At 41.8% G+C, this 25,916-nt stretch overlaps 1 protein-coding gene across 1 annotated transcript; it reads left to right on the top strand.

Annotated features, from left to right (window-relative positions):
* Window positions 1-34: 34 nt before the first annotated feature.
* Window positions 35-21,083, top strand: LOC144535967 (very long chain fatty acid elongase 6-like). The gene is made up of 4 exons (XM_078278810.1): window positions 35-364; window positions 9,228-9,359; window positions 17,105-17,256; window positions 19,615-21,083. Exons 1-4 carry the CDS (start codon window positions 270-272, stop codon window positions 20,043-20,045), a joined length of 810 nt encoding a protein of 269 aa, XP_078134936.1. The 5' UTR covers window positions 35-269; the 3' UTR covers window positions 20,046-21,083.
* The last annotated feature ends 4,833 nt before the right edge of the window (window positions 21,084-25,916 follow it).

Raw genomic sequence — 25,916 nt, 5'->3', positions numbered from 1 at the left:
AAAGCATTGTTTGATTCTAGCTAGCTTGATGGGCGTGAGGAAAGTGAGAGGCAGTGGGGAAGTGCATCTATTGGTACCTCATCCTCTCCCGTCGTCCCGGACTCAAACCGGTGATAATCCAGTTAATATCTGCTGGATAAAGGAGCAGAAGTCACACTGTCTGTACCACGTCAGTAGGCCGGTTCGGCGCGGTCACGTTTATTTCCTCCCCGCCAAAAATTCTCCAGAAACTTCGGGTGTTTTTAGCGAAGAAAAGCGGATAAAAAAAAATGAACGCGAGTGAGCTAAATCCCCCGCTAGCGGAGTATGATTTCGAGCGGCTTTTCGACGAAAGACGAGCCCTGGAATGGATGCAGGAAAACTGGTATGTATACAGGAGAAAATTATCTTACAGAAATGCTAAACAAATATGATAAAAATGTGGGCTTGGTCTTCCTCCTCCTCCTGTACAGACTGTGGTGGGTGGTGGGCTCTGTCTGCATCGTTACCGCATGTCCTGTCAGCGGCTGCTCGCCATGCTGACCCAGTGTCTTACATTATTATTAAGCTGCCCACATCTCCTCCATGAATGTGATTTATTGTGCACGTTAATGTGTCTAATCCCAGGCTAAAATACATGGGAATTCCCCCAATTCCCCCCCAATTAGCTTGAATTCAAACGTCCTTGAGGATGCAAGACATGACTTCATCCGTGCTCCCATAGGTCACTCTGAATTGAAGCTTTCTTTTAATTTAATTAACAGCTGCATGGAAAATAAATGTAGCTTTGTGTGCTGTGTATGTAGAAAACGTATGTTGTCACTTATATACACACAAAGCAAAAGGGTTCAATCACAGCTCACATTGATACAGTGTTGTACAGAGGGAGAGATCCCTCACATTTAGCAACAGGGAGACCTAGGAAGGCCACATGTTTTTAGCCTCACTTCCATGAGGCTATGCAATGCTGTGTTTCTGTAACAGAGGCAAGTGAGCTGTCAAATGAAGCCTAATAAAGCTTAGGGGGAAAAGTGCAACACACCTCCAATTCCCTCCTCCATTGTGCACACAGCATGGAGGATGCTAGTGAAGGAAAGCCTTGTGTTGATGATTGGGCCTGCTTCAGCATTCCTTCTGCTGAGTCGTCCTGTAACTTGGCTGTTATGTCACACACTTCAGCAGGTTCATGCCAGTTCACTTCAATTTATATAATAGGATGACTCCTTTTCTTTCCCTTAAGGCGCTGACACACCAAACTGATTATCGACAGTCTGGCGAGGTCGGTGACTCAAATCTGTTCGGTGTGTTCCGTGCCGTCGTCAGCCAGAGGAGCCGTCGGCTTTAATTTGGGCCGATTTGACTTATTGAATCGGCCAGTGGTCAGTCGGACTCAATGACCAATCTGATTGGTGGAGTGCTAGCCCTTGACTAGCGAATCAGTGCACGAGAAAACCGGAGCTGACATCGCCAGTATCTTTTTATTACTAGCCGTCGTATTTTCTTTCGTTCAGCGAGTAAGGGTGTAAGCCTCTCTCAGGAACGCGTAGCTCCTATGGCGCCATTTTGATGCTACAAAACAATCACCTCCCGTTAGCATCCCATTGACTGCCATTCATTTTGACGTCACTTTGACAGCAGATAACTTTACATCTGAAGCGTTTAAAGGCTCCATTACCTTGTGTCTCACGTTATGGCTCCGTAGCAGACGTTTTTGTAAAAATAGGCTAACGATTGTGTCATAACCACGCGACCTACTGTCGCATAGTAGAGGAATTACCGTATAGTACAGGAGAAGCGCGCAGGCAGTTTCACCTCACATTAGCTGTTTAAGTTTAATTACTAATGTTAACTATCATTTTAGTTAGCAATAATTAGCCTGTGTCCATGTTATCTCCTTACATATACCTACGCTCTCCGTCTCTGCTATATTGGGAATGATTGAGATTTCTCTTGGCACAGCTACCAGAAGACTTCCAACTTTCAGACAGGTTGCTCACGTCACATCTACGTCTTCAAGCTCAGTTGGAGGCTGCGCAGTAACACTCAGCGCTCTCATATCCTTCACTGGTCTCCATCCAGAGCAACGGGATCTGTTGGTCCATTATATATACTGTCTATGGTGTTTACTAGGTCTAGAGAGATGTTCCGTCATTTCCGGTTTTCATTTTTTGGGCGACAATACAGATTAGCGCCGCCTGCTGTTATGGAGACGTATTACGTCAAGCTCCTGTTGTGTTCTTTAACCCCCCAAGTAGCAAAGTAGACGCTGTTCTTGTTTTCCGAACATGTTTTGAGCCCCCTGAACGGTTATTTTTACCTCGTTTGGGGAGTAGGGCTTTGACTTTTGCGCCAAAATCATATTCGAAGTTCGTTTGTTTATTAATATTCCAATATATTTGAATATTTATTAATAATATTTTGACCATGAAATGCCTTCAGTAAGACATATATTGGTATAAGTTGTTTATGTTCTGTCCACCAGAGGGCAGTGTATCAGTCAATGTCAATAGGCAGGCAATTATGTTTTCAGAAGAAAAACACATTGCAAGCAACAGTTTTTAAATTATTTTTTTTTTAATGAAAAGTCAGACCCTGGATTAAACACAAACCGTATGCTTTCGACAGGAATTTCGGAGCTTTCACCGTAGCCTACGTAAGTGGTCTGATGTTCATACTTGTGTGTGTGTGTGTGTGTGTGTGTGTGTGTGTGTGTGAGAGAGTGACGGTGATTACCGGTAGCTTCAGAGCGAGTAGCGACTCTAGAGACAAAGTGAGAGAAACAAAGTGTCTCCCCTGTGTCCTCTGACCACGGTGGGAAATCTGGAGCAGGAGAAGTTAACCCTCTCCTTGATTTTACGTTGTTTATGGAGAAAGAGAACCAGGAAATGAGTCGGGGGGGGGGCGGGAAATGCGCTACCAAGCTACATTTTGGTTACATTTTGAAATGTGTGAAAAAGCCTCGGAATCTGAATTGAAAACAAGGTTTACAAGCAAACACATTTACAAAAAATAATGCCCATAACAGGTTCGAAATTTGAATATTAAGGGCTACCTAATATTTGTTCGAATATCATTATTTTTTTAAATATTCGAATTATATTCGAATAACGAAGTTCGGAGTCAAAGCCCTATTGGGGAGTGGATCATATTTTTTGAGGGGGACAAATCTACCTCTTCTAAATATTCGGGGGTGGGGGCATATCCCCGACATCCCCCCTGAAATCTAGGCCTATGTCTGACTGTGTCACACAGGCATGGATATCGGTGAATCCACGCCTTAAATGACTTCATACAAGTGTCGATGAATTAGTGCCGATACCATTGCCTCAGGAACATGTTTTACTTTAAGACTTGGAATGCAGACGTTTATTTTGATCATTGATTAATCTTTTTTGATTAATGAATGATACCTTTATTGCCCCCTAGGGGAATTTTGCTACATACATAGCAGCACATACTGTAGTGTAACTTTAAAACTGTTATTGTAACCCGATTCACCTGTCGCTTATACACACAAATCCTGTCGCTCTCTGACGTGTGTTGTGTAACCAACGAAGACATGAGGTCAAGTCACAGGCCAACTGGTGTCGTGTTACATGAAATACTACAATATGTATATATATTTTTTTATGTACATGTATCTTGTTGGATTCACCAACGTTTTTAATAAAGAAAATACATGAACAAAGGAGTTTTTCAGATGGTGCTTTGGGCGAGCTTAGCCCATTTGAGGGGGAGCTCAAGTGTCCCTTTTGTAGTGCACTTGTCTAAAAAATGTAATTTAATCTAAAAACAATGCACATCAGAAGTTCAGTCCAAAATCCAAAAGTATTCGGGGGGGATTTGCTGCTTTTCTCTATTTCATAGCAGTAAAAATCTGAATATTTGTTGGTCAGATGAAACAAGCACTTTAAAGATGTCATTTTAGACTGGGAATTTCATTTAGAATCATTGAAGCGAAAGAGGAAAAAAAAACCCGGATCAATCAAGAATAAAATGAATGTTAGTTGCAGCCCTACTATGTAGCAAATGACACTGATCATCCCCTCAATCAACACTTCACATGACTTCCTTCTGACCGGAGATACAGGACTCTTACGGTGCGGATCCACCTGGCCGTGCAACGCTTCTGTCACGCCGCGCTCCACTTTATTCCTATGGGTGACGTCAAGTGACTTTAACGCACCCACAAAGCATCCCGGGAAGGCGCCGCTGAATTTGGAAAAAAAAGCTGGCCGATGCCCATCTTTATGCAAATGAATCCGTTGACTATCCAATAGAAGTAGACGAAAATCTTTCAAACTGACCTTTGTCGATCTGAAATGAAGACAGATTCAGCAACTGCACGGCCTATTTCTCGCTTAAAATGTTTTCAGAAACACGTTTCGGTGAACTATTTTCGTAAAATACGAGATCGTATTCCGAACTGGCCGCCATTACTGTCGTTTTGAAATTCGGGAGAAGCCAGACCCACGTGACACATTTGTCCAATCAGCTGCCGGTCAAGGGGGCGTGGAGCATCAACCATGGATGTATTACGTCACGACGCCACGCTTCAGTCGCGTTGCCAAAGTGAATCTGTACTTTTACCCCCATTTTCCACCGGGCGCGTCTGCGCTGCGTTCCGAAAGCACCAATAGCAGCCATTCATGTCAAAAATAGTGACATATAACACATTGAAGTAAATATGGCCCTGATACAGGCTCTATCTGAACTCCTTGAACATGTCTTTACATAATTAAAACATGTTAATGTCAATATCAAATGCTTACAATAAATTAATTGAAGGAGAAAAAAAAAAAATCGGGAATCGAGATCGCGATTTTTAACGATTTATCGTGCAGGCCTATCTTTTGCTACATCTAACCTTGTGTCCGTTCTACTTTGAGCCCCTAAAACGGAGACATTTGGAAACACTGCTGCCCCTGTTTTGGTTTCGGGGTTGCTTTGTAGTCTGGACGGACACAAACGGAGAGCTTTGGAAACGATGACGCACGTCTTATTGGTTAGGTAGCTTGCAGACCTTTCTGTTCATGGACTAAACCTCTATATATGTGTGCCTACCAGGTGAGCTACCCAGACGCCCTGCTCTTACTGTTCACCGTTGTTGTTCTTTCTCCAAAGTATTTTCAACTTATACATCCATGATTTTTAACCGCAGAGAAACGTCCGACTATCTGCTTCCTGTTTACACCGGCACGCACATGTCCAGTGTGTGTGAATGGTGTGTGTTGTCAGATGTGTTAATATGGAAGGAGATTAGTTCTGCTGCTGGAGCTAAAACTCTTGGGTGGGTGCAGACTGAGATTATTTATGTCTCAAAACGGCGCTTAAAAATGAAAACGTAGTAATGTAGATTAGAGGATGGATACCTGAACCGAGCCCGTCGGGACCCGGCAGTACCCGACGGGCCGCGCCGGGTTCGGACAGATATTTAGAAATGAGGGTTGGGGTCGGGCTCGGTCACATCAGCGCGATGAGGCATTGAACATTTAAAATTTAAAACGGCTTATTATGTAGGTGCCCGCCTGTGTTAATGTGTGCTTGTTGCCCTGTGTGCGCTGATGCGTTCATCTGTTGACATTTCCGAATGCCTTCCTACAAACGTACATGAGTCATTAGTATGAGGGAAAAAAAACAAGATTTTAACTGTGTCGGGCTTGAACATAAATATCTTAATGCCTGTCAGGCTTGGGCGGGGCTCGGTTACTGCTCTGTCGGACGCGGGCCGGGCTCGGACAGAAAAATGCGGCCCGATCCGCACTCTAGTGTAGATGCAGCCTAAAATGGAGAAGAGTTTGTTTCAGCAGGAGTTTTGTCCTCTCTGCAATAGCAGCCCTGAACAATCTGCCTCTTTGACACTGTTATTAGTGGGATGATGAATGCATTCATGGAGATTTTGTGTATCGTGTATATATATATATATATATATATAAAAAAAACGGCTATATATATATTGGAGCTGAACGATTTTTGAAAATAATCTAATTGTGAATTTTTTCAAAAATATTGCAATTGCGATATATAATATGCGATTATTTTTTAAGCTCTTTGTCTTCTGTATTATTCAACAAAGACAAGCAATAAATCATTGTATAATATGAACAACACAAGATTAGATGGATTAAACAAACTGTTCTTTCCTGGAGGCCTGGATGTGATGATGAAATCAGGTGATGCATGAATTTATATGAATGACATCTTTTATTTAACTCCTTCAGTCCCAGTAGTATATTGAGCACTGTCCGCCTGGTGGAAACATTCATATGAAAGTCAGAAACTAATCACACAAACTAAAGTGCAGATTGCAGAAATATAAAAAACAAATATGTGGCTTTACCACACTTAGTAGGATTTACATTGAATTATTATTTACTGTAATAAACATATGTAAACATGTGGATTGCACTTTTTAAACACTGTCTTTGAACTTTATTAGACAGTTAAATAAGTAAAAAAATAAAGTATATACAGTATATACATCGGTGTATTTTTTTTTTACAGCGCACACAGAGGAGCTGCCTCCAACCCCTCCCTCCCCTCATGAAGTTGCGTGCATGACAGCGTCAACGTTGTACTCCCACTCAGAGACAGAGAGGCTATCGTTACGTTAGCAGTAGCATGCTGCTGCTGGTCTTGCCGTGGGATTAACTGTACTAATAAAACCGTTGAAACAACGCGGCCACCCTGCTGTGAAAGCTCCCCGAACGTCATTTATCAGAGTCTGGTTGTTACCCCTCCCCGCAGCAGTCTCCTCCACTCCATATCTTTATAACGGAGCTAGCTAACTGGAGCTAACCGCTAATCAGAGCTAATCGTTGCTAACCGAGCCTTCAGTTCTGCGTGCCTGTATCCATTAACTGCATGTATGGACTCGAGCCCGAATAAAACCCTTCATTTTATTAAAATGGCTGTAAAAGTTTTAAAATACAACTCAGAGTTGTTTGAATGACAGAAATCTGCTCAAGGTACGGCGTAGCGTTAGCGTGCTAAGTTGATGCTTTCTCTGCGGGTGGAGACTGATTTGCTCTTGCGAGTCACGTGACCAAATCGCAGCCTTAACATATCGCGATATTATCGCAAATGCAATTAGTCGTTCAGCCCTAATAATAATGTGTGTATGTTTCTATGTGTGTATCTACGGTATATGTTTTATGTGTACTTGCTGTGAAAACATATATCCCTTTTAGGACAATAAATCCAAATCTAATCTACCCCTTTTTTAAATATTTTACTCTAGCAGCTCCTACTTGGACATCCCTAAGGGCTTTTGGCTTCATGCAGGTTTTTTCTGCTTCCAACATGGTTGGACTGGGAACGGCTACCCGAAGCCCCCGTAGCATTAACTGGGTCAAGCGGCATCTACTCGGCCTAATATGTATTATGCCAATCTGGATTAGTCATCTGGTCTATTCCCAAACCACCTCAGACACACGCACAGCCTCACAGATTTAATGCAGTCACATTGTCTGGATTTAAAGAAGAAAAAAGAAAATCCGTTGCTGTTCTTTTTCTTGCAGCAGCGTCACGGTGCACACATAATCTTTTTCCTCTACCATTTAGTATTCTGAGCGGAGAGTTGACCTTTTCCTCTCTGTCGTCATGTTTTTCTGCCGGCTGTTAATTGAAATGATATCGCTGGTGGTTGTTGATAAGCCGTGGGGCGGTGCCCAGTTAAAATTGCCTCATCACTCCGATCTGGCAGTCTAAATGGTCACTGTGTCAACATCTAATCTCCGTTAATCCTTTGCTGTGATTAAAAATGAGGGTAAGTATAAGGCTGAAGGATGGGTGTATGAAAACATGATGTACTTGTCGTGTGTTTACCTGACTCGTGGCCTCAGCAAGCAGACGGTCAGATCATTTCACATTTGTTCTTAAAGGTCCCATGGCATGAAAATGTCACTTTATGAGGTTTTTTAACATTAATATGAGGTCCCCCAGTGGCTAGAAATGGTGATAGGTGTAAACCGAGCCCTGGGTATCCTGCTCTGCCTTTGAGAAAATGAAAGCTCAGATAGGCCAATCTGGAATCTTCCCTTTATGATGTCATAAGGGGAAAGGTTACCTCCCCTTTCTCTGCTTTGTCCGCCCAGAGAATTTGGCCCCCCCATGAGAGAGAGAGACATCATGGCTTTCAAACAAGCAAAGTAGCAGTTGGTCCAGGCCACTATGTGTAATAATTGTGTAATGCGCGTTACGTCACAGCACTGTATCTGTATAATTATGTAGTAGTTCAGGGTCTGACTCAGGTGATTTAGGGTTTAGCATGGCTGTTTGTCAGGAAGCAGTCTTCTTCCTCTTTTTGTAACCTGATAAAGGTCAAAGTACATTTTAAAGGAACTTACTTCAGATAATTCAACTCAACACTGATTCTAAAATCTCAGTAGAAAAGAAACTAGAACATATTCACATCTAAGAAGCTGGAATCAAAGAGGTTTTCTCAAACGATTCTCTTAAACGATTATCAAAATAGTTGGAGATTAATTTAATAGTTGACAACTAATCGATAAACCGATTACTAGACCTTTGCAGCTCTAGTATCAAACAAAACATTTAACACTGAAATCCCCACAAAGTAGCAGGTGTATGAGTTGCTGGCTGTTAATTATCTGCGAAAACCTGCACACTGCTTGTTTGTTACCAATTCTTCTTTACACTCAGTTGCCAGTTTATTAGGTACACCTAGCTAAAACTGATGCAACAGTCCTGCAATAAATCCTACCTTGTATATTCAACGGCATTTTGGAGAATCTAGTTTGTAGTGCTCTTATATTGACAGGTGTTTCTATTATTTTGTCCACCCTATTAGTATTAATGAGGCTAGGCTACGCAACAGACACACCTCACTAGAGCTGCAAAGATGGATCGATTAGTTGTCAGCTATTCAATTAATCACCAACTCTTTTGATAATAAATTGGTTTGAGTAATGTTTTTTCAAAATTCTGTCATGTGAATGTTTTCTAGTCTCTTCTCTCCTCTGTGACAGTAAACTGAATGTCTTTGAGTTGTGGACAAAACAAGACATTTGAGGACGTCATCTTGGGCTTTTTGGGAAACACTGATCAACATTTTTCACCATTTTCTGACATTTTATAGACCAAACAACTAATCGAGAGATTAATCAACTATGAAAATAATTGTTAGTTGCCGACCTACACCTCTCACTTTCCCAGATAATAAAAGTCTATTCTGTTTTATTCAGTAGTGCTGATTAGTTTATAATAATGCTGTTTCCCGTCCACAGGAGCAAGGCGTTCATGTTCTGTGGCCTGTACGCTGCACTCGTATTCGGCGGTCAGCACTTCATGAGGGAAAGGCCGAAGCTCAACCTGCGACGCCCGTTGGTGCTGTGGTCTCTCAGTCTGGCCATCTTCAGGTGAGTCACAGTCAAGACCGCTGCTGCGCTGAAACCACTGGGTTCTGATTTAGTGGATTCACAGGAAATCTAGTCTCGCTTTGCCAGACCCTCCTCCACAGCGCGCTGAAGGAGGGTCTGGCTAGTCCACACAGCATTCGGGGATGGGAGGAAAACGTGCTCTGGTTTAGTGGCATTTCTTTAAACCAATCAGAATCATCTCAGGCGGCGCTAAACCCCGCACAGAGCCGCTGCAAAATAGTCGTGCGAGAGAAAACTGAGATTGGACAGATAGTCTAGCTAGCTGTCTGGATTTACCCTGCAGAGATCTGAGGAGCAGTTAACCATAGTCCTCACAAATCCACCGGAGTTTAAAATCACAAAAAGAACACAAAGAAAGGAAAAAAAAACACAAAGAAAGCGGAAGGAAACGGAAAATACATGCATCCGGCGGAATTTCTTGCAGCACCGGAGCAATCCCGGAAGTGGAACGTCAAGGATATAGACTACAGGAAATCTAATGTCTGATTTAGTCATTAAAACAAACGTCGTCCGGTGTGATCCTCCTTAAATGTGAGGAACTGAGGCTTTTTTTTCTTATTTATATAATTTAACTTGAATCTTTTGGGGGTTTTGATTTGCTGAATTTGCTCTGGAAAATGGTCAGGGACATTTCATAGACTAAATGACTAATTGAATTAAATGATTGACCGATTGATACAGGAAATGATTGTAAGTTACACTCCCAGTCTGCAGTGTGTTACAGAGGATAGGTCTAACAAAGAGTCTAAAGGTCACTGCAGGCCAGAATATCCTTTTATTTCTCTTAAGATAAGAGATGAGCTAAGCTGTGTTAACCGTTCACAAAGACGAGTAATTTGACTGTGAATTATGAGGCTTTCTGGGTAAACGGAAGGATTACATCATCATCATTGCTCTTACCTACAGGACACACCAGTGCTGGAAGAGTGCAGGGAATGCGTTGGCGTCTGAAACCAGTTTGATGACAGAACTGTCACCAACACATTCCTCACTGGATTTAAAGCTGTGAGCTGTGTCCTTAAAGGACCGGCCAAACCCCAGAATATAACGCACGAATGATACGGAGTAGAACACCGCGGTAACACAAACATCTAGCCACGGCTGCACAATGAATGAATGAATGAATTCAGAATCAGAAATACTTCAATAATCCCAGGGGGAAATTATTTTTGTTACGAGCACCAGGCTTGTGCAAAATTCAGAATTTCAGAATTGGCCTCCGTTCAATTCATGAATTTGAATTGACTTGACTCCGCCTCACAGGAAGTTGAATGTGAATTTGAATTTTAATGACAGGAAGTGAAATTAAATTCATTGCAATTCGAAGAAATTCCACACAGTCACACAACAGAAAGAATGTGTTCTCACTCACATCCATTCAGTGTTAGGAAGGTTACTTTGGAAATGTAATTGCTTACTGTTATAAGTTACCCATTATAAATGTGGTTTGGATTACTTTATCAATGCAAAGCAATTTCCTTTTAATTTGATTAGTAACTAATTTAATTGATTGATTTTATTTGACCACTTAAATATAAAAATATGAAACAGTACATATGTCATACATTAAAATACATAAATAGTCAGGGATGACACAATAAAGCCCAACGACTTATTTCCATTGTGGTCCCTAATTACACATTTTACCTCAGTAATACGACATTACATTCATTTAGCAATGTAACTCCTCAACCCTGCATTTTGTTCCAAAATATATATAATGATCAAATTCTTGAAATAAATTACCCCCTCAATGTTGTTTAATTAGTTTTGTTCCAATGTTATTTTCATTTCAAAGTAATCAAATAACACCACCATGATCTTCATTCTGGTTTGGCTGGATTGTGTAACCGCTGGTTTCACAGTCCATCAACATTTCCTGATGTTTCTTCTGTAGGAAAAAAGTCCCTCAATGTAGATCACTCTTTAAGAGAACAAATATTTCTATCAATTCCACAATTGACAATAATTGTTTTCTTGATTTACAATAAGTAATAAGTAAAAAGTGTGCTTGCATGCTTTTAAACACATATGATATCCAGTGTTGGGGGTAACTCCTTACGAAGTAATGCCATAATATAATCACAATTGGCTGTAACTGAGTAATGTAACACATATATGTTACTGTTACTGTTGTGTTGTGAGTTGGAGGTGTGTTTAAGCCCTGTATGAACTATATGCCAGGCTCTTGCTGTGTTGCGCTACAGTAATAACAGAATAACAAGTAAGGTAATGCATTATGGGTTGTTTTTTTAAAGTGAATAATGTGTATTACACGTTCTTGAGTAGTGATCCCAACACTGATGATATCAAATATCAGTAGCATAATACCATCAAGAGATGGTTTTCAAAATAAAAGACTGTCAGTCTGTTAACTTCCTTGTAGATGCCTTTTACATTTTGAAGTAGCCGTGATGGAGCCACAGACTGGAGCACTGCAGTGCTTGCATATGGCTCTGTGGTTTCCAGGTGTTCTTGTTGGAATTGGTTCTTCAAAATGAACTAGTACAGATGACCTTTGAGGCCTGCTATTATTTTCCATGTCACTGTTATTACAGGTCTCAAATCTATAATCGTTTGTAATCTGAAGTTGTAAGGGACTTCTGAAACTTAAAAAGTCCAGTGTTGACCATCAAATTGTGTAGAAAAGAAGCTTTCAAACAAATGTCCACCTCAAATTGTTTGGTAACCATTTTAAATACTTGGTTAAAGTTAAGCATTCTGGGAAATGGAGTCCATGTTCCATCATGTTCCACAAAATTACAATAAATCAAACTTAATTATTGTTCTGTGACTAGAGCTTTTAACATTCATTGCTGGGGAAAACATTTCCTGTTAATGAAATCTGTACAAGTAGTTCAAACTAATATCATTTATAGAATATGTAATGCAATCATATCTGACATATATTGTAAAGCTTCATTGTTAAACACTTCACTTAAATTATGTACATGAATTTCTTTGAATTTTTATTGAATTGCAATTCTGCTTCCTTTAATTCAAATCTAGATCCTGTTTTTGACATCAATTCAATTTTTAGGAGAATTTAGGAGTCATTCTCAATTCAATTCTGAGCCTGACGAGCACGATTCTGGCTTCCCACGGTGATCGACAGCCACAGACAGCAAGTCAGGAAGTATTTACAGACAGACTAACACGTTGTTGGTTTGTGTCTTTTCATGGGATTAGTTGACAATAACAAATATGTAGGCTATCTCTTGCTTCATCCTAGGCAGCTAGGCAGCATGGTGGCCCAATGATTAGCACTGTGGCCTCACAGCAAGAAGGTTCTGGGTTTGAATCCAGGTCGTTCCGGGCCTTTCTGTGTGGAGTTTGTATGTTCTCCCCGTGTTTGCGTGGGTTTCCTCCGGCTGCTCCGGTTTCCCCCACCATAAAAAACCAGGTACTAGGTTCTCCAGTCAGTGCCCTTGATCAAGGCACTGGCTCAGATCTGGAGCTGGTCCCCGGGCACTGTAACTGCCCACTGCTCCCTTGAGGGAGGGGTTAAAGAGAATGAATTTTGCTACATGTGTGTGTATGTGACAATAAAGTACCCTTAACTTTACCACAACCTTGTGAATTAGAAACATAAGAAAGATGAAGGCTACATTTACATCGCTACGTTTTGGTTTAAAAAACGAATATCTTTTTCTACGTTTCCCCCTCTCATTCCCCCTGCTCTGGCGTTTCCCCCTCTCATTCCCCCTGCTCTGGCGTTTCCCCCTCTCATTCCCCCTGCTCTGGCGTCTCCCCCTCTCATTCCCTCTGCTCTGGTGTTTTCCCCCTCTCATTCCCCCTGCTCTGGCGTTTCCCCTGTCATTCCCCCCTGCTCTGGTGTCTCCCCTCTCATTCCCCCTGCTCTGGCGTTTCCCCCTCTCATTCCCTCTGCTCTGGTGTTTTCCCCCTGTCATTCCCTCTGCTCTGGTGTTTTCCCCCTGTCATTCCCCCTGCTCTGGTGTTTTCCCCCTGTCATTCCCCCTGCTCTGGTGTCTCCCCCTGTCATTCCCCCTGCTCTGGCGTTTTCCCCCTCTCATTCCCCCTGCTCTGGCGTTTCCCCCTCTCAATCCCCCTGCTCTGGCGTTTTCGAGCCCCTAAACTGGAGACATTTGAAAACACCTCGACCCGTTTTGGTTTGGAATCTGCTCGGTTGTGTTGCAGTCTCAACGGCTGCAAACGGAGACCTTTGGCAACACCGACACTGACACCAACGTTTCACCGTCTGAGTGGGTTTTATCGGTCACGACGTCTCTTCTCTGAGACTAACCTACTAATGTTACCATGGCAACTACCGGCAATGGGCGGGGGTATACATGCTGCTTCCTGTTTACCCCAGCATAAGCATGCCCAGTATTTGAGAATGTTGATATTTTGGTTTGGCCGTGTTAGTTTAAACGGAGGTTAGTTCTTCAACTGGAGCTAAAAAAAAACTAAAAAAAACACGTGTGCAAAAACTTAAAAACGAAAACGTAGCGATGTAAATGTAACCGAAGAGAAGAAACGGCCACAGTGTGATCCAAACAGTGTTGACATGGCAGCTTCATGGCTTGGCTTGTAAAGATGTCAAAATAAGATAATTTCTTAGATTCATCACTGATAGACATGTCGGGACAATGAAAGGGAAGGAGGAAGTCTGTCAGTCGTCATTCCAGTCATACTTTTTTAGTTTCATCTTTTCTGCAAAGCAGTGGAGAGATTTATTTACATTTTTTAAGTCAATAGTGGAAACTAAATACCAAACAGGATTACAGTTTGGGCTTGAAAAATCTGAGAAAAGTCAAATGGAGTATTTATTATATCTGCTTGTTTGTTTTATAATATAGTTGGGCAGACACATTACTTCCTGCAATCCCTGGATCAATGTATGATTGCAGTGTGCTATGATTGCAGGGCTCTCAGAGGGTTGTATTGACATTACAGGGATGCGTAACGTTGAGCTTATGGGAGAGCAGCAGAGCTGAACAATGGACGTGTTGAATAAACTCTCTGGAAACTTGCCATGGGTTGTGAATATGGTGCTTTTAAGCCTAAAGTTTGTGACGTAGGAAGAGTCTTGACTTTTGAAATGGGATCAGTTTTATATTATGTATTCAGCGCTGACTGAATGATTACACCACCACACATCAGGGCTCCAGACTGAAACCATCCTATTTTATTCGAGATTGATGTGGGAGAGGACTGCATTGAATGACATAAACTGTTTTGGGATGCCTTAGAAAATGATCGTGTTGTGTGCCTCTGCCTTAGCCTGTATTAGGGGTGCACAATATTGAAAAAATGTAACATTGCGATATCGATATTAATTTCGATATTTTTAAACATATGTAAAATTACCAAAGTTATGGGAAAACGCATCAGAATAGATTTATAACAAATAAAACAAGTTTTCTTACAACACAAGGTTTATTTCAACTGACGGTCATATTGGACTGGTACAACATGTGTTTACAGAACAGGACAGGATGTTTTACTGGTTGGACAGTATAAAATAAATAAATAAAGAGCATGTCTACAGAACAGGACATGTTGTACTGGTTGTATATACACTACAGTATAAAAATGCACCTCTGTTGGCTTAAAGCCAAAGTATTTCCAAGCTACCGAGGAGGAGGCATTACCCTACAGTCACATTAGCTACAAGAGACCGAGACAAAGCGACAGGCTACCATTCATTTTCAATGGGAGTGGCCAGAGCCCTAGAGATATAAATATCATAGAGATTATAAATATATAATGTCTTTCTCTATCACTCTGGGAGTGGCCGTTTGGCCACGAGCGACTGCCAATCCGAGTGAAGGGGTAGGCTAGGCACGCCCAGGAGCGCCCATAAGCGAGTGCATGTCGCTCTCTTTTGTAGCTAATGTGAATGTTATACTGTTACTTTTGGCCTCTAAAGTTTCCTTTTAATCTGTTATTTCGTCGTCTCCCAGAGCAACACTCATTTTCTTACTTTTGTGTTCTTTCTGCGCCACTCTTCGCTCTCTCTTTAGCTCCTTTCTTTTCTTTCGCTTCGTTTTATGGTTCTGCGGAGGCTCCACGCAGCTGATGTTTATACGTGCTCTGGTGTGTGCGTCGAGCCCATGGTCGAGCCGGCGTGTGTGTGTGTGTGCGTGTGTGTGTGTGTGTGTGTGTGTGCGTGTGCGTGTGTGTGTGTGTGGTAGAGCGAGGGAGAAGTGAGAGAGTGACGGCGATTATCTTCAGAGTGAGTAGCGACTCTAGAGTCCTAGTGAGAGAAACAAAGTGTCTCCCCTGTTCTTTCTGACCACGGTGGGAAATCTGGAGCAGGAAAAGTTAACTCTCTCCTTGATTTCATGTTGTTTATGGAGAAGGAGAACCAGGAAATGAGTCGGGGGGGAAATACAACGCTACCAAGTGATGTGTATTTTTCGAGAGGTGCATCAAAGAGTATAGACGTAACAAGAGGCAAAACTCAATGGAACTGCAGCTCCGCCATCTTGGACTGAATGTAACACAACGTTCTATTGAGTTTCGCCTCCTGTTGCTTCTATACTCTTTGGGTACATGTCGGGCGGGATGCAACGCAAACGAAATATCGCGTAATTATCGCGAGACTTTCGGTATAATATCGCGCAACGTGATATCGCGATATTGACTCTATATATCGTGCACCCCTAGCCTGTATCATGTGTGTATAGTATTCAACAAGGTAACCTGAGAATGGCTGTTAAATAGCAACAGTGAGGAAGGGATTTCACTAGTGTGAGACTGGATATTGGCTCTGATCTCCCTGTTCTCTTGAGTTGGAAGCAGAAAGCCCAGATTGGATTTGTTTTGATCAGATTTGATTTGATTCTAGAAGATTTAATTGCATCAGCCGGATACCAGTGTTGCATAAATATGAAACTCTTCTCAGAATATACGCTGTGAACATCTCGGATAGAGCTTCTATCCTCAGGCCATCGGGGTGGTAATGCCCCCTGCACATTTCTTTTATAACTTTTTTTTTATCTTGCATTTCTATCCTTTTTACTTCTTTTTTTCTTATCTAGTCTTTTAGCACCATCTTTGGGGCGGATCACATTGCATTTCACTCCACATTAATTATAGGAAGTGGCAGTTAAACCTTTAAGGCCTTGGAATTATATGGAATGACTTTTCACTTCATATTGTGGACCAAAAAAGGAACCAAGAGAAATGATTGATCTTGCATTTTTAAGGGTTACTATTGGGTCACTCAACTGAAAATCTCACAGTCCAAAAGGACTGGACAAGGGCTGCACAACATATGTTTTATTTATTTTTTTAATAGTCATCGCGATATCAACTGGCGCAATATACACATTGTGAAAGTCTGCGATATATCGCGAAAAACACTTTTTTGTGTTAGTTAAAATAAAAATTCTGTAGAAAATTGAACTTAATAATGTAACTGTCATTCTTTTTTTAGCGGTGCCTTTTATATTTAATTCAGTGTTCAATAAAAGAATGTCGGAAATGATTTCCTTTTCATTTGTTTTAAATTCAACAAGCCATTTGTTGTATTTCAGCCGAATACTGAAAGCAGCAGAACTGAATACACTTTAATGTCTGTTTATTTATCGCATTAATATCGTTATCGCGATATTCAACAACGTTATGGTATATTTTCCTCATATCGTGCAGCCCTAGTATTTGAACAGCTCTCAAAAAAAAGGAAAATTTAGGAGACCCGTTGGTGTTTTAACTGTTTGCTAATGTGTGTTGCATGTTGTGGGTTCACTCTGCAGTATCATAGGAGCACTGAGGACTGGACTGTACATGCTGCACGTCCTCACAGCCAACGGCTTCAGACAGTCAGTGTGTGACACCAGCTTCTACAGCGCCCCCGTCAGCAAATTCTGGGCCTACGCCTTTGTTCTTAGCAAGGCCCCCGAGCTGGGTAAGGCTTCCTTTGTTACTTTCTCTCTCTCTGATATTGTCCTTAATGTCAGAAGCTACTGAAATGTTAGATGATTTGTATTGTAGGTCAAAAGATGATGAAACAATGGTTGTATGTAACTTAGAAGTCTAAAAAAAACACTACTACCTTTTTAACACTATTTAACCAGAATTCTTAATCTCTTGACCATCAAATCAATGCTTATTGGTAGTTTAAGATGTCTTGACTTATCTCCAGGTAATGAGTAAACATGTTGAATATCCTATCAAAAAAGATAAAGATAAAAAGCAGCAGATTTTCGACTGTTCTGAACGCTCCAGCACATACAGGTGCAGCAGCCATGGGCAGTATGAGAAAAATACATTAAACATTAAAGCATGTAAACATGTTCTAGTACAAAACACAAAATACAAGTATGAACCTGAAAATGCGATAAAATAATTGCCCCTAAACCTCGAGTGACCAAATCAAATCCCTCTTGATCAGGTTTTTGTTGGTCAATGGCGCGATCACTTCCCGCTGCCTCAAGATATCAGTACGCCAAGAATGCACCTGAACACACGTCCCTGTAAGACCAGCACGCCCATGGGCACACAGATGGGCGCAGGTGCATTTGCTATTTAAACGACGTTGGTGCTGGACGGTCTAAAAATAGCAAAGACACTTGCGTTGGGCTTTGCGCCGCGCTGCGCCGAGTGCAAGTTAGGGCCCAAAAAAATTTATCAGCAATCACTAACATTAAGAGCTGCTTCTCTGGGTGGCGATGCTGTCTGCACGCTGATCTTGTCTCTTCATGTTTTCTGTCGGACTCAAGAGACCTGAGTGCTCTGGGAAATAGAGGCAGATGCGAAGGTGGCAACAAAATCCCATTAGTGGATGATCGATACAGCGTTTCCTCAGCTGCAGACAGGAAGAGTGTCTTCATCCACCTATTGGTCTGGCCATTAGTTTACTACAGGATCTATACTGTTTTAAGACCTGAATATATGTTAGCTGTCCAAATAAGCCTTAAAAAAAATCTGAGATAAAGGATCATTCTGGTTTATGACACAGCAATATCATCACAACAAAAACTGATGGAGCAAGGAAGCAGTCAGATCCTCAAACAGGTTGAAAACAAGCCAACAGTTCAGCCGCAGCACTTCTATCTAGAACTTACAGTGAGTGCAGCTCTTCATCCGTACCTTACTTTGAGAGTAGTACACAAGAGCTTTGTCTAAAAGTGGCAAAATATAGATTTAAATTGGGAACTATTTGATCAAAGAGTAAATCCCTATTTGCAAGGGGACCTCATGTGATTTAGAAATTTCATGCGGTGCATTCCCCACGGGGATAAGTGAAGTCTGTATTTTACTCTAATTTCTGACATTATCCCAGGGATATGAAGTCAATGCTGTTAAAACTTTCATTTATAACTGCCAACGCCGCCAATACGACCCTAAATCATAGAGATGCAGATTCCCACGGGACTAATATTATCACACAGCCTCTGTGTTTGGGGAAACATGGTTGGTAATTTGCAGTGGATTTTTTACTTGACAATTTACAGACGTGGCAGATTCACACAGGATTAAAATCACAGACGACGTTTACTAATCCGACCAGAAATGTGATGCCAGTTCTCAGTTCATGACAGTTCACGTTAATCGGTGCTACAAACACATTTTGGCTGCTGTTTCCTCTCCCAGATAGGGGTGTAACGATTCACTCCTCAACGATCCAATATCATCGATACAAAGTGAAAATACCGATGCATATCGTCATCTTTAAGATGCACCCTTTATTTTTATATTTATTCTTTTTATTAAAAAGTGTAGTTTGTTTCTAATTTAAATGTCTGGAAGAGCTTAGTAATGAAATTGTCAAATCATATTTTAGTTGCTTTTTGCAAATGTATGTAACTGATTGTGTTAAATGGGCTCGTGTATTGTCTCATAACGCTCGCAGGCCCCTGAATTGAATCAAATCAAAATGGTATCGTGGCAGACTTTGTGATATCAGTAAATATCGTATGGTTGTCCTAAGAATCAATATATCTTATCGTGATAAAACGTGTTTTTCACCCCTACGGACCAAAGTATGGTGGTGGACTGGTAGCTGGAGAGGTGCCAGTTCACCTCCTGGGCACTGCCAAGGTGCTCTTGCGCAAGGCACCGAACCCCCAACTGCCGGGGAGCAGCCCCCTCCCTTTGACATCTCTCCATTAGTGCATGTATAGGACCTGAGTGTATGTGTGTGTATTTCAGGCCTGTGTATAATGTGTGTTCTAACAGAGTGAAAACATTGTAATTTCCCCGTGCGGGATTAGTATAAAAGTATAAAATTAAATGAATGAATTATATCAATTATTACTCCCAGGTGACACCGTGTTCATCATCCTCCGGAAGCAGCGCCTCATCTTCCTGCACTGGTACCACCACATCACCGTGCTGCTCTACTCCTGGTACTCCTACAAGGACCAGGTGGCGGGCGGCGGCTGGTTCATGACCATGAACTACGTGGTCCACTCGCTCATGTACACCTATTACGCGGCGCGGGCGGCCGGCCTGCGGGTGCCCCGTCCCTGCGCCATGGTCATCACGGCCACGCAGATCCTGCAGATGGTGATGGGCCTGGCGGTCCTGGGCCTGGTGTACCACTGGATGCACGACGTGCACTGCCCCTCCAACGTGGACAACGTGGCGTGGGGCTTCCTCATGTACCTCAGCTACTTGGTCCTCTTTGCCTTGTTCTTCTACGACACCTACCTCAGAGGCTCCTCCGGGGACAAAGGATCCAAGGCAGAGTAGCGCGTCTGTACTGTGCTGCTGAAGTGTGCCATTACGTAGAAACGACCAACAGCGAGAGGCCACGAATGTGTGAGTCACAACTAGGTAACTGGTTGCTCGGCCCTCCTCTTTTTAAGACATTTTCACTTGACTTTTTATAGGCATCTGTAGCTTAACACAGTGGTTTTAGAGCGCTAGGAAGGAGAGCGGTTCCAACTGAGCACAGCTTATGATCTCATGATTAGTTGGTAGTACAGTCTGGGAATTGATTTAAGAAGGGGATGGAGGAATAACATGTTTGTGTTTGATTTACATAGTTCACTTCATTTATATGATTGCCTTGGTGACTCATGGCCAGTATAAAACAAACAGCCCTATGAGGGCTAAATGATTGCCAGAGGGGTTTAACAAATGTTTGTATGTTGTAATGAAAAAAAGTGATCATCCTTGATGTATACGTTAAAGCTCTGAAGTAGAAAAAAAAAGTACTTTTATGTTGTTAAAGGAATAGTTCAACATGTTGGGAAATGCTCCGCCTACAGTACTTGCAAACACTTCCTACAAAGAAAGGTTAAAAACAACATAGTGTTTAGGTGGGAGTTATGTGCTAGAACTACTTGACAAACAACAGTTCCATCCAGTATCCATCCGCCCAGTACTACTCGTCTCGAGTATAGCGCGGGTTGCCAGATGCAGCCGCTGCACAGGTTTTGGTCTGTAGAGAGACAGGCTGTTTTCATTAACCGTTCGTACACATAGCTACGAAAAGTAATGCACTGTAATTTGTTTGTATTCCACGTATTTATTATTGTAAGCACCACATTGACTGTTGCTGTATAAGACGGCAAAGATCCACGTAGGGAGGAAGTTGGGGTGGATGTTTGACTCCTAGAACACAGGGCTTTCAAGCCGGGGAGTGGAGCTTGTGTCCCGGAAGAAGTTATGGGAAAAACCCAAGACTTTCACCCAAGAAATGGGTGTTCGTGTCCTGGGAGTACAGCTTAAGGGGATCGGTGTTTTAACCTAAACCACAAACTTTTTTTTCTAATCCTAACTAGTCATTTTTTTTTTTTAAATAAACATAACTGTAACAAACGCTAAACTTAACTTTCATGTCGGCTAAACGCGAACGCTTGGCGCTCGCTGTAATTTTGTGGGCTATCATTGGAACCCGTTTGAGAATGCATTAAAGGAGACGGTAATGATAAAGGTACCAAACATGGCGACAAGACTTCAGGAAGCTGCACACAGTCAATACTTGTAGAAAGTAACTTCCGCTAAAACAACAAATGTAACAACAAAAATAACATTTCTGTTTATGTACGTATAAACACAAACCAGATATAACGTGTTAATAAGTGAGCTTTAGAAGTGCTGCTAGCTTTGGACTGAGCCACACAAGCTGTTTCCCCCTGCTTCTAGGCTTTATGCTAAGCTAAGCTAACCACGCCCCAACTCCAGAGCTTTAACACTTCGACAGAAAGCGTATAAGTGTAACGACCCAAAATGTTGAACTGTTCCTTTTAAAATAATGTCCGTTTGAGCCCTAGCCCAACTGTGACCTGCAGGATAGTGAGTTTATGATTACCAAAAGTAATGGAAAATTACTGTAAAGGAATGACGACTTCACAATGCACTGAATGAAAGAAGGGTGTTTTTTCATATTTAGTTTTAAAACACACACACACACACACACACACACACACACTTAAATATGTAGGTTCAAAAACTGTTCTCCTCATAAATCACAGGGCATCTTTTATTATTAACCTGTGTGTGTTGACAGTAAGATGAGCCATGCTGTCGCAAAAAAAGGGAACACTGACGATCAGATTAATGCAGCTGAAACTTCGTCAGCTCTCCCCAGACGAGCACTTTGTAGATAAGATTTGAACACATTCCTCAGCCGACGGCCGCCCCACAGCAAATGACTTTTAGGAAGTAGGTTGTGTAATGTTTAAAGATAAAGTCCTCCCGGCCCCTGTTCTTTTGTATAAGCAAGTCATGTTTACACACTGTGCACATTTTGCCTTCTTCATCTCACCTGAGAACTTACACTGGACAAAGCCCAGTCTGCATCTCCCCTTCATGACGAGGAGAGTTTTTAGTTGTCGGCCATTTAAACCAGCAGCCGTGTGTGTGTGTGTGTGTGCGTGTGTGCGTGTGTACCTACCGTCATTACACTGTTTTTGTGTAAAACTGCAAGCCTGAGTTCCACTCCCACAGTCCGCCATACAGACACACCCCAAATGATTTTTCTGCATCTACTGTAGCACTAGAACTACTTTGTCTGCTGTAAAAGAATTTAGACCTTCGGTGAAATGTAGAGAGGTGAGAGGTTGTCCAACCGCTTTACGCAGGACTAACGATGTAATTATCAGATTAACCAGTTAACCGTCACCTGCAGGAATGTCATCAGAAAGGTACTGAATTATTTAGTTTATAGCACTTTAATAGAAACGGACTTTAACATAATAAGGATATAATAAAAAAGAACAAACAGGGAAACAAAAGTGATTCTTGTAATTTGAGTTTATAAATCATAATAGCAGGTTTCCATTCATCTATTTTTTTTTTACATTGCAGTAGAAAAGCTGAATGAAAACCGCAAACTTTCATAAACTTTATTGCGCAGTGTTTTTACGCTCGCTTGAGGTAGTTTTTGCTTTTATAGGAGAATAAAAAAATAATGCTCTAAATGGGATATGGTTTGCCGAATAAGTTCTGACGTAGCGAATATTAAATAACAGAATTGATCAGCTGTTTTCCTGTCGGCGTCTTCCTAGATATTCCCATAACGTGTCTTTGTCTGCGGACAGCATGTATCACGGCCAATAAAGTAGCAACCTCTACATCTTCTGCTCCGTTTACTGGAGGATCACAGCCGTCTGAGCCTATAACGCTAACGGCTGACCAAACGACGCTGTAGGCAAGTTTATCCGCTCCAAACCAGTTGAAGGAAAGCCGCCTAATTCACATTTCCTTTTTGTGACTATACGAAAGTTTGCTTAAAATTCACTAGACGAGTGAATGTGAACCACTAGGGGTGGAAATCACCAGAGGCCAATAAATGACGCAATACTATGCTGCATCGATTCTCCCCCACACACAAACCTATCTTATGGTGATCATTGCAACGATAGTTATTCACCTTTTTTTCAGAGCTAAATGCTGCCTAGTTGATTTAAAAAGGAAAAAAAATCAAATGTTTCCGCCATTTTCACACCCCCAAACTACAAACAAAGATTTCTAGAGGCCCCAAAACTGAAATTGGAGAAAAGTCAGAAAAGAGAAATCTCCCGTATCCCTTTTTAAATCCTCTTGTAAACCGTCATACTGATCTCGGGACCTTTGGGGTTCCTGACCCCAGTTTGGAAACCACTGGTTTTAAGATTAATGCGTGAGGTGCAAACGGTCTTCTTACTTTTGCAAATATTTGTGAATGTGTGGAAAATTGTGTTTTTATGCACACACATCGTTACACATCTGGCCTCTGGCATTTGTTTCGTTGCCCTTTTATTTTAATGTAATCATACTCATCCTTTGCTACTTGTACACTGGGTTTGTCTCGTTTTTCCTTGTGTGTGCTGTAATCCAGATTATTTAAATACACCCAACCCAACCTACTGTAGATCCCCACAGGGTGCAGCACGTGATTTGGTAATCACTGAACTGATAAATTGATTTAAATTGTACTTTAATCGTTAAAAATGTGGACTGTGAAAACATCTGAGGTGTTAAACAGAAAATAAGTGATCGTTTTGTGCTGCATTCAATGAGCTGCCATGAAGGAAGATACAAGATGTGTCCAATGTAAATAAAAATAATCTATTTATTTTCTTAATATATAACCTCCTCCAGCAGATCTGAAGTGGTAGATGTTAGAGTATTTTTATCAGGATGTCAGGCAGTTAGCTGTGCTTCCTCTTTCCATCCAAATGTCATGTTTGTGTTTCTTCATTCCTCACATCTGCTGTGAATCTCATCGTGGCACTATATCTGCCTCTTAAATGTTGAGAGGGAGGATTATTATGAAGGTAGACTCTTAAAGCCATTAATACTTCACGTTGAAAGGAGTGTGTTTAATTTGAGTTAAAGTAGTAGTGTAATTTCATGCCAACCTTTTTGTGTTTTATGTTCTTTTTAGGTAAAAAACAGTCTGTCGTTGCAGCTTATGGTGTTATATCGAGGGGGGTTTTGGCTCGAACACATGAAGTAAAGATGTCTGTTCTGCCATAATGTTTAACCACTATTACTGTCTTTTTGTCGTGGAGGAGCTGACGTTGACATCAGGCATATGTCCTTCCTGCTGAAAGCGTGGCTTTAAAAAAGGGACATGATTTTGACAAGATGTGTTTTTAGTTTTCCAGCTTTCACATCCAACAATCTCAGCACTTGGTACATTAGTGGGTGATTCCGTCTTCACGCACACTTTAGGGGAAAAGTCAAACTTCCATATTTTAACTGTTAAGCTGGAGATATACTTGCTTTTTAACCACACATCGGCATAGACAACCGGCTGCGTCGTGAACAGATTGGGTACTGAATTTGATACTTTTTAGGCACCGACCAAATTGCCTCTAAAGCATCAAGTATTGAAAAATGCCTCGTCATTCAGTACCCAATGTCAATACCTAAGGAGTAAATGTCATCAGCGTTAGTGAGCCAATAAGCATGCAGCATGCTTCTACCAAGATCTAATACAACAATGTCTGTGATTGGCTGTCTAACGTTACACGTCGTAGAGACACGCAGGAAAAACTCTACGCTACACAGACGGGGCTCACGTAGTAGGAGCTGGAAAATAAAAAGGTTGTGCTGTAATGGTTCTTTTTGTTAAAATGGATTTTATAAAATTGCTATCGAAAAAACTTATCGTTTAGGAACCAGTATCGAAGTCACTGTATTGGTATCGGTACCGGTATTGAAAATGTTTTAACGATACCCAGCCCTAGTAGCGTGTTGCATCTTCAAAAGTATTTCCATGACTTCACAGAAGTCCTCTGTCTGCTCGGAGAAATGAAATATTTGCCGTTTGAATCTTTGCAGATTCAACATGCAAATATTTCAACATATGCGCCAAACCATACGCCGATTTTCATACGATTATTTTCAAACGGGTCACAAACACCCGGGGAATGTTCAATCTACAAATGGTGTGCACCGTTTTGCTACGGTTTCCTGGTTCAACAACAGGTTTCCTCGGATTGGTGTGCAACGGGCTTCCAGTTATGTTTTCTCTCGTTTGGTGGGTATGCCACAGGTGATAATCAGTGGAGACGTGTCTGTAAACTCGCGGTGATAAAAAGGCAGAGTGCTTGCGCACACAACAGGATGTTCAACTCACCCCCGTTTCAGTTTAAAAAAAAATATGTTGCTATGTTTTGTCAGGGCTGAACGTGGCCCCGGTCTCCTGAGTGGAAAGCCTTTGTTTGTTCGATCCATCCACCACAACCTTAGCCTGGCTCTGCCCTCCTACGTACTTCCGCTCCATTTTCATTTTCCTTCAGTACACCGTCTGGGTTTTCGGTATAGTTGCGGGTTTTCTCCGGCCAATCTTTACCGTTCCAATCAGCGAACAGAGGGAGTGGCTCAGAACGTAATGGCGGCGGAGAAAGATGTGAGCGAAGCCATTCGGTCCGTTGTGGCAACGCTGCGGAATATCCAGAAGTTAAAGCCCGAACAAGAACAATCTTTGCCGAGTTTTGTTGATGGCCAAGATGTTGTGGCCCTCCTCCCCACGGGGTTCGGGAACAGTTTGATTTTCGAGCTCGCTCCGTTAGTGGTGAAGGAGTTGGCTAAGGCTAGCGATGCTAAGCCAACGTCACGACCAAACGTTAGCGATGGATTATGGCAGATCCAGAGTGGCTTGGGGCAGATCCAATAGTTATA

Source organism: Sander vitreus, chromosome 21, assembly GCF_031162955.1.
Source record: "Sander vitreus isolate 19-12246 chromosome 21, sanVit1, whole genome shotgun sequence".
Taxonomy (NCBI): Eukaryota; Metazoa; Chordata; class Actinopteri; order Perciformes; family Percidae; genus Sander; species Sander vitreus.
This window is presented reverse-complemented; position numbering and strand designations above follow the sequence as displayed.